We start from the raw sequence: 13278 nt of genomic DNA, 5'->3' as shown, positions 1-13278 counted from the left end.
CTTTGTGGGACTGTTGTAACAACAGAAGTAGTACTGTGGACATGGTACTGACTGATAACAGCTGCTGAGAAATCTGTATATGCGAAGCACCTCTTGACCTCTTGACCTTTCCCTAAAAACCCTTCCATTCAGAGTTTTGTGCCCAGGGTGAGGTGATGTTTGAAGCGCCCTGCCTCCTACCGGCCTATCAAGTATCACTTCCCCTCCTGCTGAGCCAGGCAAACTCCCACGACATATTGCCTTTAGACTTAATAAACATACTTGAACCTTACCCAAAACTTACCCCTGAAACACTTGGTGACTGTGATTTTTTGATAAAGAAATTGAATATCAAGAGATAGAAAAATGGAAAAACATAAAAAATACTTACGATACAGACAACCAGCTTCTCCATTGAGTTGAGACCATCCAGGGCAACACTTGTACACAGTCTGATAATCCTGTCTGTACACTTGTCTGTATGCGGTGTAGTATGCCGTCCTGTTACCATGACAAACATGAAGTTAAAAACTTTCAATCAAGCCTTAGTTATGAAACATGACTAAAAAATACATGGACTGACAAACAACACAAAAGGGAAATTTTAGGATGTAGGATCTAATGGTAAGATAGTAGTGTTTGTGTGTGTGTGTGTGTGTGTGTGTCTGTGTGTGTCTGTGTAAGTGTGTGTGAGTGTCTGCACGCACATGTGTGTTATGATTAGCTGAGTGAATAATTTTTCAGTGGGACATCTAAGTTCTAATGCTTGATGTGGCAGAATGGATTAGGAAAAAATCTGCTCAAACGATTCCTACCCTTTAAAGTCACATGCAGTATAACAACCGGCAAACATTTTCCCAGACTTTTAAGTCAGTGTGTTCCACCGTGCGAGACTGGCAGACTCTACTTCAGACTCCCATGTCTATCCCTCTACTTTGGGACCCCTCTCATTGCTTCACAGTCATTACGCGTCGTGGAAAAATGTTTTGTTTACTGCAAGTAATTGTGGCCTTGGCTGCCTTCAAAGCAGTCTTTGATTTTGTAACAAGGTAAATATACGGAGAAAGCGAGCGTGAGCGGCACAGTGAGAAACTCTCCTGAAACTGCAGTGAGTGACTCACAGAGACAGTCTGAGAAGCACTAGGACTCTCCCTCAAAGGTATGCAGGCTCCGGAGACGCCTGTGTGTTAAATAGCTGGTAACCCCACTGAAGTGGAGGGCTACACCTTGCACTTAACTGCATGAGAGGCTCAAAGCCCTTGATTATAGAACAAGAGAGAGAGAGAGATAAAGAGGAAAGAGGAGAAGTGGGGGCTGAGATCTCCTCCTGTCAGATATTGCTTAGAGATTGAGTTAGGTGAAGGGTGATGCCCTCTCTGTTAGAGTTTCTTTGGGTAAATGACTTAAAACCTGTGGAAACAGATATAAAAACTGCACTATTCAAATCCAGTCACAGGAAAGCTTTACTCGAGCAACAACTTAATCAGCAGTGCACTGCATAGCCTCCAGGTGAGGATGGAAGTGTTTGTAAATGACAGAGCCGGAGGTGTTGACTCCAGAAAGGGTGAGAACATAGGTGAGGACACAGATGGAGAGACAGACTACAAATGAGGTGCAGTACTCACCTCCTTTCATATCCCATGCACCAAGTCTGTCCCAGGCAGCCTTGCTTCCACACTTTGACCATGCGTGTGAAGGCCTGCACACATGGCTGCCTCTGGGCAACCAGCGTCACCTCCCTCTCCACACATACATTGGGCCTGGAACAAAACAGCGGTAAAAAATACTTAACTTGTCAAAATGTTCTGCAGTGTTTTACAGATGTACAGATAGCAAGCAGAGCAATTTATGAGGGTTGTGGGAAATGTTGGAGTGAAGATAGATGGACAATGATTTCGCGAGGCATTTTCTAGTCATCAGTGATGTAATGCCTGTGAGGGCATTACTTGTGTTGAAAATGTCAGGCTGGTTATGTTGCCTGGTTTTGGAATTTTTAAAGACTTAGGGGGAATTCCTCATACCTCACCCTTCAGAACGTTAAGCTGCAAAGCACAAGATACTACCTGCAGTTAAACCTAAGCCCAATATTCGGTTGAAATGTGTTGCCTGAAAGGCTTTTAGGGGTGTGGGGAGGGGGATACTAGAGGGGTGGGGGGCATAAAAGTGGCAAGTAGTTTCTCTTTGCTTTTCAATTCCTAACTCCAACTGTAAAAAAGAAATTCCAAACCAGAAAAGATATATCAAAAAGTTTATAAATATGAGAAGGAATCCATGGGAAACAAAAGCATATGAAAAACAAACTCTGGAACTAATAAAACAGTTTCTACTGCAAAACATTTTCCAACAATATTTTCAAGTACCAATTTCCCAGAAAATACACATTAAAGATTTATCATTTTTTAACTGGATATTGTAGGACATGCGTGTTGTCAGGTGTGCATATGATATTCAATATCAGGAAGAGGAGACAGGTATATTGTCACCCCAGGTACAATGAGGTAAACTTTCAGCTATGTTTTTTTCCCCCTGCACACAATAGTACGTCTGGGTTAACAGGCAGCCTGAGGCACTATTGATGTCTTCGCACCATTCCCTGCGTTGCACAGACGTCTCTAAAACAGTCTCGAAGTGCAACATGATCTTTCAAACATTTAGTCCTTTGGTAACTCTCCAAGGACTGAGAGTGCGGCAGGTCTTCACACCCTCTCATCATATGGAGTTTTTTTTGCCTAGCACAGGATCTGTAAGATAACCTACAGCTGCTGATGTAGTAAACAATAGCCATCTCCATCACATCAAGTTGTACGTAGACTTGCCAGAGAAAGACCCTGTATTACAGCAGAGCCACAAGGGATAAACTAAACTTCATTTTGAATTATTCAAACCCTTAATTTATTATTCTCAGGTTTAAAATACCTGTCACACTCACTGACTCTTCACTCTCAGGGGTTTAACACAAACACCAACTGGCTGAGTTAGGAATGCAGCATCAAGGAGGTAATATATAATCATGTAAATTATAGTCATATCAAGGGAGCCAATAAAGAGCATGATGAAAGCAGCACAAGAGCAAATTGAATCCTCCAGCATCTACAAAATAGACCTGTCATCCTGATGCTGCTTCATGCCTCTAAGAAATGTGGAAGAAAAACAGCCTTGAGACAAAGTGTTTATTTAGATGCGTCTGTCCTATGACTGTAGTTTGAGTCTGACTCTTTCACCACAAGTTTATGCATGCACAGGTAAACCACAGAGAAAAGTTTGCTGCAGCTTTAAAGGAAATGTGACGCTGTAAAAAAAAAAAAACAATTTTATTTAAAGTGAAGAGTAAATATCACCTTCAAAGAATAGGGACATTGTATAGGTAAGTAAAAAATAATAAATAAAACACCGGATATAAAACAGGTTACTCACATATAAGGTTGAAGATTGTTGGCAATGCCATAACGGGATGCGTGAGCCTCTTTAATAAATATCAGGAAAAATGAAAAAATAATACTGTCCATTTTGTCGTCTTCTTGGAATACAATTTAAAAAAAATCACGACTTACTTGCGAAATCATTCATGGGTATAAAATCAACATGCTTACACAGGGGTTTCCCGAATAAATAACAACAAAAGAAAAATCCGAGCAGTCAACTTGAACAAAGTTAAAAGGCGCGTACAGGATCTATTGCTTGGAAATGACCAACACCTTCCAAAAATAACACAGCCATTACATGTCCCGTGCGCAGCCGGTGTGTGACACTGACCACACTGCAGCTTACCTACGCTTCTTCACTACAGATGTTCAACTGACGCGCGTGCGAAACTTGTGGAAGCTGAGTGCTTCTGCTTCCATTGACTTGGTAATGATGGCAGGGGTTGGGGGAGGATGCACAAGCACAGGGTGCCATCTATTCAGAGCTTGAACAACTTGTGAAAGACACACACACACACACACACACACACACACAGGCACACACACACTTCGCATTCGCCGTCTTCTCTCCCGTTTATAAAAGCGTCGAGCCAAGCTGATGCACCAAGTTCCGCTGCTTCTGGATTTCCTTGCTTAATTGATGAAGATGTTGAAATGAAAATGATGAAAATGAGTGTTTCGTATTCGCATCAGACACTCCCTGGGGGGAAATGCAGGATACTCACTTCTTAGGAATGAGATATTGTAGGTTAATGATATAAAAGCAACTTTGGTGAAATTATTGATATTTTATTTCCTATTTATTTTAGAACTGATCCTCACAGCAAACCCTAAAGAAAAGTCCCTATAATATTCCGATAGGGACATGTGTCAGTGGTAGGCTACTCAATAGTACGTTTAGTGTATTTATAGTACTTTATTGTATTCTGTTTGTCTCCTATATACCAATAGGGACTAATAGTTTTAGTATGACATTTGTATAGTAACCTTCTACAATTTATCATAGGATTGCTATAGTCTTGTTCATGGTTGACATGGCCATCTAGGAAAATTGAGTGATATATTACCCCTTTGAGTATGGGGGCTGCAGCGGTCACTCTGCAGGGCAGACAGCTGATGACGCGGTCAAAGGGTCAGACGATCAGGGCCGAATTACTGCTGCTCTCCAAACAAAGCCTTCATTGCATGCATGTGTGTTCACGACCCAAAGCTTTCGCGGGTCATCGCTATAACCATGCTCAGTGTTGCCGTAGCTCAGGGGGTCCCAAGCTTTTTCTTATCAAGACCCCCGAATACATAGTCTACATATTAGACATAAACAACTGCCTACACTGTAGGTATGATCAAACAGTCATTCCCCCATGGGACTAACTAGTAGGCTAAAGAAATTGTGAAATTCTTCATTTTACTTCGGGGCCCCTGAAACCCGTGCCCAGGACCCCTACAGATTCCCGGACCCCACTTTGACCGAGCTCACTACGGGCTGTCAAACGGTGATACAAACGGTGATATATGTATAAACAGTTTCACCATCAAAATATGACATGTTTTACCTGGAGGCTGTGTTGTTGTTTTTTTGTCATAACACCCTGTTATAATCTCTCTCTCTCTCTCTCTCTCTCTCTCTCTCTCTCTCTCTCTCTCACACACACACACACACACACACACACACACACACACACACACACACACGAAGGGAGTTATGATTGTAGGAAAATTGGCTGTATGGAGTGAAAAGACAAAATGAACGCACTGGTAACCAATTTAAACTTTTCACATTTCATCAATTTGTCTTGCACCTACATCGTATTATTTATCACATGTAACTATGGGCTAAATGTCTGAACTCATTACTGCGGCTCATACACCATTTGTAAAAAAAATTATGATTTGCTGACACCTTGTGGTTAAATTAAGAATTACACCATGGGAATATGGCAAGTTGTCGTTGGGTGACGCAACGAAAAGACTTAAAGAAATATTAACCAGCCGGCTAAAAGACAGGAACGGGAAACACTGATAGCAAACAGTAAACGAACTTTGCACTGCTTCGTTTTGTGTTTAAAAAAACAACAACCCAGCAATCGAGTATCCAACGTACGTCCGGTTTAAAACTTGCCAAGTAACTTTACGACGCTCCCTATTACTTCCAGTGCGACCTTTAACCCCCGGCATCGTACTGTAGCATGCAGCGAGCAATAATAACAGTAGGACTGTGCACACTCCGACAGAGTCACATAATCAAGGACGTATTCACGCATTTACCCGCGTTTGTTGCCCGTCGAAACATGTCGTCTTCTCAGGCTAAACGGCCGATCTCCCTGCTGGGAACCATGGCGTTTGGGGGGCGAGCTGACGCCGACAAGAGCCTGGAGATGGTGAAGTCGTTCCTGCAGCGGGGTCACAACGAGGTGGACACAGCCTTCATGTACACGGATGGACAGTCAGAGGCAATCATTGGGGGCATGAATCTCCCTCCAACAGGTATCACCCACGTTCGTTCAAGGGAAGAGGGAGGGTGTAAACTCTTTGCTCATTTTAGGGTTAAACTGCCCCTCATCGGGCGGTTGACCACCTGAAACCAGGTGCGTAGCTAGGAATTATGGGTCCTGGGCCCCCCTCCTCCACTTTCCACACACCACCAGTCCACCTCTGATATATATGCCCACCAATCCACAATTCAAACATACCTACACACATTTGAAGTTATGGGTTTTGGGAACCACCCTGACATTAATATCTGTCATAACCATACTTTCACTAGTAATCCCCTGTTCAAAGTCTGTCTAGGGAAGACAGTTTGGTTTTAGTATGCACAGGAAAAACGTTATTGCTATTTGTTCTAGTTTGTCTCAGATAAACACAACAGTTGCTGTGTCATATTTTCAAGAAAGTTTTATGTTTTACCTTCCATTTTAGCACAATGATTACATAAAAAATTTACACTATATTAGCATTTACCCAGAATGTTGTCAGAATGACTTGAAAACTGTGATTAAAAACCACCTGGTCAAAGAGGGTACATGAAAAAGAGCACTGACAGAAATCAGGAGCCCAGGGAACCTTTGATATTGTCTGTTACCCTGATGTACATTTGTAATCATGGTGGTTTGGTTTGAAGATTGACTGGACAGAGGAACCAAGTGCATGAACCATGTACCTACAGTGCATGTCTACCTGTAGGCCGGTCCACACCATTAATATTTCTAATCATACCAACCAACCGTGGAGACTGTGTATAATATCAGACCTATTTCGGTTACCCAAGTTGGAAATCTTGCTCCCATCATCTTGGCCTTGGTTTGAATATTTTCAGATGTAGTAAAAAACTGAAACAGGGTGTCTGCGCTCTGTGCAACAAGCAAAAATGGGGCTCAGTTTGCTGGAACAATCCTGGTAATAACTGCATTTGCTTAATATATGCTTAATATACTTAATCTTTTTCAACTTCTATATGGCAGTAAGCCTAGCCACCAAGGCCAACCCCTGGGATGGGAAGACACTGAAGCCAGAGAGTGTGCGCTCCCAGCTGGAAACCTCCCTCAAGAGGCTGCGGACAGACTCTGTGGACCTTTTCTATCTCCATGCCCCTGATCACCAAAACCCGATCCAGGATACCCTTAGAGCCTGCAATGAACTCCACAAAGAGGTACAGAGACCAGCAACTTACCTCATATACACTACAAAATGATTTAATGATACTGTGCTGATGTTGAAATATGTGCTTGCTTGTGAAGTAAGATTTAATGTTAACACATGTTCCTTTCAGGGGAAATTCAAGGAGCTTGGCTTATCAAACTATGCATCATGGGAAGTGGCTGAAATTGTGAGCATCTGCAGACACAACAACTGGATTGCTCCCACTGTGTATCAGGTATTCCTGCACAATTATGACATTCTTCAGCAATCAAACTGCCATTTTCAGAGTTGTAAGTCTCAATCTTGAGGTCAAGACCAATTTTTATTCTTTGATTAAGAATAAAACTTTAAATCATGAATAAAATGGTGAATCAAATTATTATTATCATTATTATTTTGCAAAAAGGATGACTGACCGCTTCAGCTTGGTCAGCTGACCTCCTTTACCTGCTGCGGCTTGATCACTCCTCGCTGTTTACTGTCAGGAAGACGGTTTCCATAGCAGCCAGCAATGTCTGCGTCCTCTGTGGTGATCTGGTTTGGATTTACTAACCATAAGGAGTTTGTGAATGCCGTAATAAACAAAAAACACTCGTCTGTGTGCCAATTATGCCTTTTTCGAGCGGCCTCGATCTTGATCTTGGTCTTGGTCTTGTACTCTTTCAGTCTCGGTCTTGTCTTGGTCTTGACCATGAAAAATCTTGGTCTTGGTCTTGACTGAGTCAGTCTTGACTACAACACTGGCCATTTTAATCGACTGGTTTTATTTACATTTTCAGTCCATGCTTACTTCCGTAAACCAATAGTAATTATTTTGGGTGGAAACAAAAGGCGACCAGGCGTTTACTATCTGGATAATAATCTTTTCTCAGTTGTTCTTGTCCTCCTTATTTGTTTGTTTTTTTTGCTTTCTTACTTACTTTTCACTTTTGATTTGATTTTTTTTTTTTTTAGATTCTATTTACTTCTTTGCAGTGTGCTTTGTTGCTGCCTTTTGACAAGTGCTATACAAATAATTATATTATTACTATTTTACTTTACAGCTTGGAACCATCCCATAATACCTAACCTAAACTGTAACCGTTCACAGGGAATGTACAACGCCACTACAAGACAGGTTGAGACAGAGTTGCTGCCATGTCTCAGATACTTCGGAATCAGATTCTATGCGTACAACCCACTAGCAGGTACTGTACTGTATATCTGACTCCTGCAGTCAGTGTGAATACTTTCATTCCAAAATGAGATACTCACTATTTGAATAATGTGATACTTATTCTGGAGGAATAGTATTTAATTTATAAGCTTTGCTTTACTTGCAAAATATTGTTTTCGAGGATGTAATCATCTGTGTTTTTTAAATATTGACAATGAACATCAGGTGAAAATATAGCATGCAATCCTTTTATTTCCAGTGAGTGACAGTGTTGAATAGTAAATCATAATCCTAATGAGTACAACCTACATCTTTTTCTACATATAACATAAGCTGAGCTTTCTTCAGCTATACATTGCCCTATAATAATAGGATAATAATGATGCTGTAAGAGATGTCATGTCCTTGACACCTCTCGTCTTCTGCCAGGCGGTCTTCTGACAGGGAAATATCATTATGAAGACAAAGATGGTTCCCAGCCTGCAGGACGGTTCTTTGGGAACAGCTGGGCCGGAGCGTACAGGGACAGGTGAAAGACCAACTGACTGATTTTGTAGTTCTCTCAAGAAGAAAACAACTTAATTTGTTTTATGTTGTTGCTAGTGATGTTTTCAGTATCTCTCTGCCTATGCACATTTATTTGTGCCAAAAAAAGAACAGAACAGAAAGTATGGTAATCCTATCTGGCCTGATGTTCTGTGGCAGATACTGGAAGCAGAGCCATTTCCAGGCAATAGATTTGGTTCTGAAGGCGTTGGATACGGCGTACGGCTCAGAGAAACCCACTATGACTTCTGCTGCCATACGCTGGATGTACCACCACTCCCAGCTCAAGGTAACTCTGCTGTGCATGTATACATGCAGTAGTATAAACATTGAGACTATACTGTATAACCTTTTGCTATGGGGATTTATAAAAGTGAGATTAGAGTCTGAAAAAACTAGGCATCTCACTCTGCGTTTTAATGCATTTACTCAAGGTAGATGATGCGGCATAGCCTGATGTCACTGGACTTGAAATAAAACAAGATTCACTCTGCCCTTTTTGTCCAAGGTGCCCTTTTCAGATTGAAAGACTGAGATAGAATTTCCAAAGTGCATTTCTAACACTGAAAACATGAGGAGCTGTAAGCTAAAAGGGGCATATAACTAGTCTGAAGGCACTTTATACTGCAGTATTTCCACTGTATGCAGGCTATTCAACCCTGTGATGTTTGCTTACAGTAGCACATGCCTTACTTCTCTTCAGGAGCTTCCACTGGTCAGCAGTGAGCATTTAAGGCAACATGAATGTTTTCATCCTCTCCATGAAATGCTGACATGCTTGCCTTATTCTCTTATCCAGTGTGTGCAGAAAACTGCCAAAGTTATGAGATGCCAGAATGCATTGAGATGCAACTATTAGGGCTGCCTTTGAACACAATTTTAAACCCAGGCCTAATCACTCCAGTTATTCTCAAACTGCACTCTTCACTTTCAGCTTCCTGGAGCAGTTTAGTCTGAAATTCTTAATGGTCTTTGGACCCCAAAGAGTTGTGAATAGACTAATTGATATAATAGTGCAATAGGTGAAATTGTTGTATAATTCATAAATATTAATACTGATTGAATGAGTATGCACATGCACCACTGTACAAAATTCACTAGACATTATTTTTTAAAAGCAAATACTCAAAAGTTTCTTCCTGGGGGAAGCATGACACATTAGATTTTCACCCCTGCCTGTATCAGTCTGCACACCACTGTTACCTTTTGAAAATGTTGTAGGTTATTTGGTCAGTTATCAGATAAATTGGTAATAATTGCTAAATAATGCAGTCAGAGGCCGTCTCGTTGCTTGGCAGGGAAAATATTGTGCAGTCAGGCTACCATGTCTTAACTTTGTGTGTAATGCATCTCCAAGACCATGTTGTGGTTTGACAACATCCCTTTCTCTTTGACCATTGCAGGGTGATGTGGGAGATGGAGTCATCATTGGCATGTCTAGCATGGAGCAGCTGCAGCAAAACATGTCTGCTGCAGAGGAAGGTCCTCTGGACGAGAGAGTGGTGGAGGCCTTCAAACAGGCCTGGGACCTCGTGGCCCACGAGTGTCCAAACTACTTCCGCTGAAGACCCCGTCTCCCTATTTGTCACTATAGAGCCAAAATCTCCATAATGTTCCAATCAAATATCATGAAAGTACTATATCTATATAAATTGCCTTCTACCAAATAAGATTTTCCATAATGTTTCTAATAAAGAGTGAGACAAGTTTATTTTACAAATCCCACTTGAAACAATGTCATTTTCTGATCACTGGAGCAATTGTAGACCTATATGTTTTAATGGCTAACAGCACTTAATTGTTAATGTTCAATTGACATATTTAGATGATGTGTTTTCAGGGAAAAACCTAACCTTTTCTGGAGGCTGTGTCTTCATCTTAAATAAACTGCTAAACAATGACAGTCAAATGTTTATCACATCAATGAAAAGCAGTGTTTTACACAAACTGATAGTATTAACCATATCTGGTTCTTATGTGTTGGCTGAATGGTAAAGAATTCACATACAGTAAAAAAAAATAAAAAAATTTGAATGGGACATGAAGGGGCATCAACATGATACATGTACAGGATCATTAAGTCTGTTCTCTCCACAAATTGGTGCTCACTGATCAACAATCCAGTCCAAATATAAAATTCCCAAGTGAAGGACAGAAGTCCAGTGAATGCTTTTGACAAAGAGTAGAGAGACCGCAACAGACTCCAGGGACAGTAGTGGCAGTCAGGATGTTTGGTTTCAATGTCCCTCTGTTATTGAAGGCTGGCAAAAAAGATGACTTAAAAACAGATGTGTAGAAACTCGCCTTTGCAACAGTTTCATTCTGCATCATCTTCCTCCTCCTCATCGTCATCCTCCTGCATCGATTCCTCCTCCCCAGCAAAGTTGTCAAACTCGCCTGTTTGTGAATTCCACATGCACTTGATCTGCACTTTGAATTCCGCCATCTCAATACCAAAGAGTTTCTATGGACAAAAGAAAGCAAATTTGAGCAGTCAGCATCCTACAGCACAAATATTTCACCGTCTAATTTTTCTCAAGTCAAAGTGGGTCGGTCAAGAACTCACCAGAATACGAGCCTGCTCAGGTGTTAGTGTGTCCCCCTCCTTGCACACATCATGGTCTTTTAGTAACGTCACCACTCCTAGGGATATACAAAACAATTGACGAAAATGTGACCGTCATGTATCATGCTTCACAGTCAAATGGCATGAAAAGAGAGACTGTGATAAAGGTAATTTTTCAGGTTAGAAAGCAGTCAGTCGTAACATGTTTAATCGTACCCTTCTTGAGTGCAGTGGGAAGTCCTAATTGCCTCAGCTGGGGCTCCATGGAGTGAGTAAACTGCTCCAGAGGTCCTTCATCCAGTGTGACGTCCATCTGTGCCTGGTTGCCTGCCCGTGCATAATCCATCTCTTTGAAATGACTGAAGTACCTATGGATAGAAGATAATTTGGAGACTGGATCAATAACACAGAGCATCACACATTCAGTGTATTCACTGACTAATAGTGCATATATCTCTTATAATAGCCATAGGAGAAAGTATGAAGTGAAAGCATACTTACTCTTGTACCTCATCCTTTGTTTTATTTGTGAACAACACACCCACTTCTCCTCGCAGATACTTGCTGACCTACACATTAAAAGGCACATTAAGATGAAGTCTTTGCAACAGACTATGGTAGTTATAATGTGAGTCACTGGCTCAGCACCACACCTGAGGTCTTGCCTACCTTGTGCAAATTATCTTTGTATTCGTCTGTTTGTCCTTTACCTAGGGCAACAACCATGACTTTGTTTTTGCCAAAGAAGAACCTGTGGAAGAGAGGACAGTCCAGAACCGTTATGCCATCCAACTAACTAGATTCATGGACAAATAAATCAGTCAAATCACCAGGCTGCTCGTCTTCCCATTACCTGCTGTGTTTCCATGCTGTCCTGATGTCTTTCAGTTTGTTATTCCTCATGTTGGCTACGGAAAATATAAACAAATTCGTGTAGATGTCCACACATTTCCGCAGCTGAAAAAGGTAGGAAGGGAATTTTGTTAGATTACGCCTGTAAGTAGCATTTGCTAGCTAATGTTATGTCCTCATCGACAGCAGACAAGGGCAGAAGACACTTACCTCCTCAATTAAGCCCTGCTTTGCTTCCAGCCCCTTCTTGGCTGTTTTCGTTAACGAAACTACGGGACAGATCATGAAAAAACATTAGTCAGTTACTAGCCAACAGCACAGTGAGCATCCCTTAATGCATTGCTATTTCCCCAGCATGTTAAGCTAACGTTAGCTTGCCACCTCAATTTAAGTTAGTTTTCAGTTTTCGAGGACAGTTCTCACAAATAAATGACAAGTCAATAGGTTTAATCACTTGACATGTTTAAATATTGTGCAATTTTAACGTATTTGCCTACTTTTCTTATCCCTCTTTGACTTCGGCATGGTTCTCTCTCACGTTGTCGGGAAGACAGACAGACGCACACGTGAAGTGAAAGGACCCCAAATGTTTCTGTTTGGTGAAGCTGACCGTGCCGTGCCTGAACAAATTGTAACGCCATTGAGAAATGTACTGATGCTAATGTATGAATTAGCCCAATACAAGAAGAGTGTTGCTTCGGTGCTATTTTCTAAATAACATTCCTTAAAGATCTGGTAAATTTAAAATGTAGTTATTGTCAGTGTGTAAATATAGGCGAATCTCTCCGTTATTATCTGTGCACAATGGGCCTAGACAATCAAAGTGCTAAAATGATCCTCTGATTAATCAACACTATTGGCCTTCGTCGGACAAGCACTCACTCGTGAGTGATCCAACACATCATAAATTAGATCATATTGATGTATTTCAATTATTTTAGTGGATAACACTTTTGTATCTACAAGAACATGAAAAACAATTCATTGTCCATCATGAAGTAGGAGGTTAGACACTGTTTATCACTGTACAGGCTAGTGAACTATGTGAAAAGGCCAAACCATCAAGCAGAACAACAATCAAGACACTGACAGCTCTAGGGGAAAGGTGGAAGATTATG

General features: G+C 41.2%; 3 protein-coding genes across 3 annotated transcripts in view; 1 reads left to right on the top strand and 2 right to left on the bottom strand.

Moving 5' to 3' along the window:
* Nucleotides 1-3518, bottom strand: part of megf6b (multiple EGF-like-domains 6b) — a 51211-nt gene extending 47693 nt beyond the window's left edge. Inside the window, exons 1-3 of the mRNA XM_071526384.1 lie at nucleotides 3394-3518; nucleotides 1605-1739; nucleotides 371-480 (exon numbers count right to left, since the gene is read on the bottom strand). Of these exons, the coding sequence (XP_071382485.1) occupies nucleotides 371-480; nucleotides 1605-1739; nucleotides 3394-3485 (337 nt within the window). The 5' untranslated portion in view covers nucleotides 3486-3518. The remainder of the gene's footprint in view (nucleotides 1-370; nucleotides 481-1604; nucleotides 1740-3393) is intronic.
* A 1886-nt stretch (nucleotides 3519-5404) lies between these two features.
* Nucleotides 5405-10463, top strand: akr7a3 (aldo-keto reductase family 7, member A3 (aflatoxin aldehyde reductase)). Its single transcript, XM_071526353.1, has 7 exons — nucleotides 5405-5885; nucleotides 6863-7050; nucleotides 7171-7275; nucleotides 8131-8227; nucleotides 8626-8725; nucleotides 8902-9031; nucleotides 10146-10463. Exons 1-7 carry the CDS (start codon nucleotides 5588-5590, stop codon nucleotides 10305-10307), a joined length of 1080 nt encoding a protein of 359 aa, XP_071382454.1. The 5' UTR covers nucleotides 5405-5587; the 3' UTR covers nucleotides 10308-10463.
* Nucleotides 10428-12732, bottom strand: mrto4 (MRT4 homolog, ribosome maturation factor). Its single transcript, XM_071526354.1, has 8 exons — nucleotides 12658-12732; nucleotides 12371-12429; nucleotides 12162-12265; nucleotides 11978-12059; nucleotides 11810-11877; nucleotides 11525-11676; nucleotides 11309-11385; nucleotides 10428-11206 (listed from the first exon to the last, which is right to left on the bottom strand). Exons 1-8 carry the CDS (start codon nucleotides 12683-12685, stop codon nucleotides 11060-11062), a joined length of 717 nt encoding a protein of 238 aa, XP_071382455.1. The 5' UTR covers nucleotides 12686-12732; the 3' UTR covers nucleotides 10428-11059.
* Between the last annotated feature and the right edge of the window lie 546 nt (nucleotides 12733-13278).

This window comes from Centroberyx affinis, unplaced genomic scaffold, assembly GCF_046629955.1.
Source record: "Centroberyx affinis isolate AG114_WGS23_722 - 3 ecotype Tasmania unplaced genomic scaffold, CSIRO-AGI_Caff_v1 ptg001408l_1, whole genome shotgun sequence".
NCBI classification, from domain to species: Eukaryota; Metazoa; Chordata; class Actinopteri; order Beryciformes; family Berycidae; genus Centroberyx; species Centroberyx affinis.
Note: the sequence above shows the minus strand (reverse complement) of the source record. Positions and strands in the feature narration are given on the sequence as shown.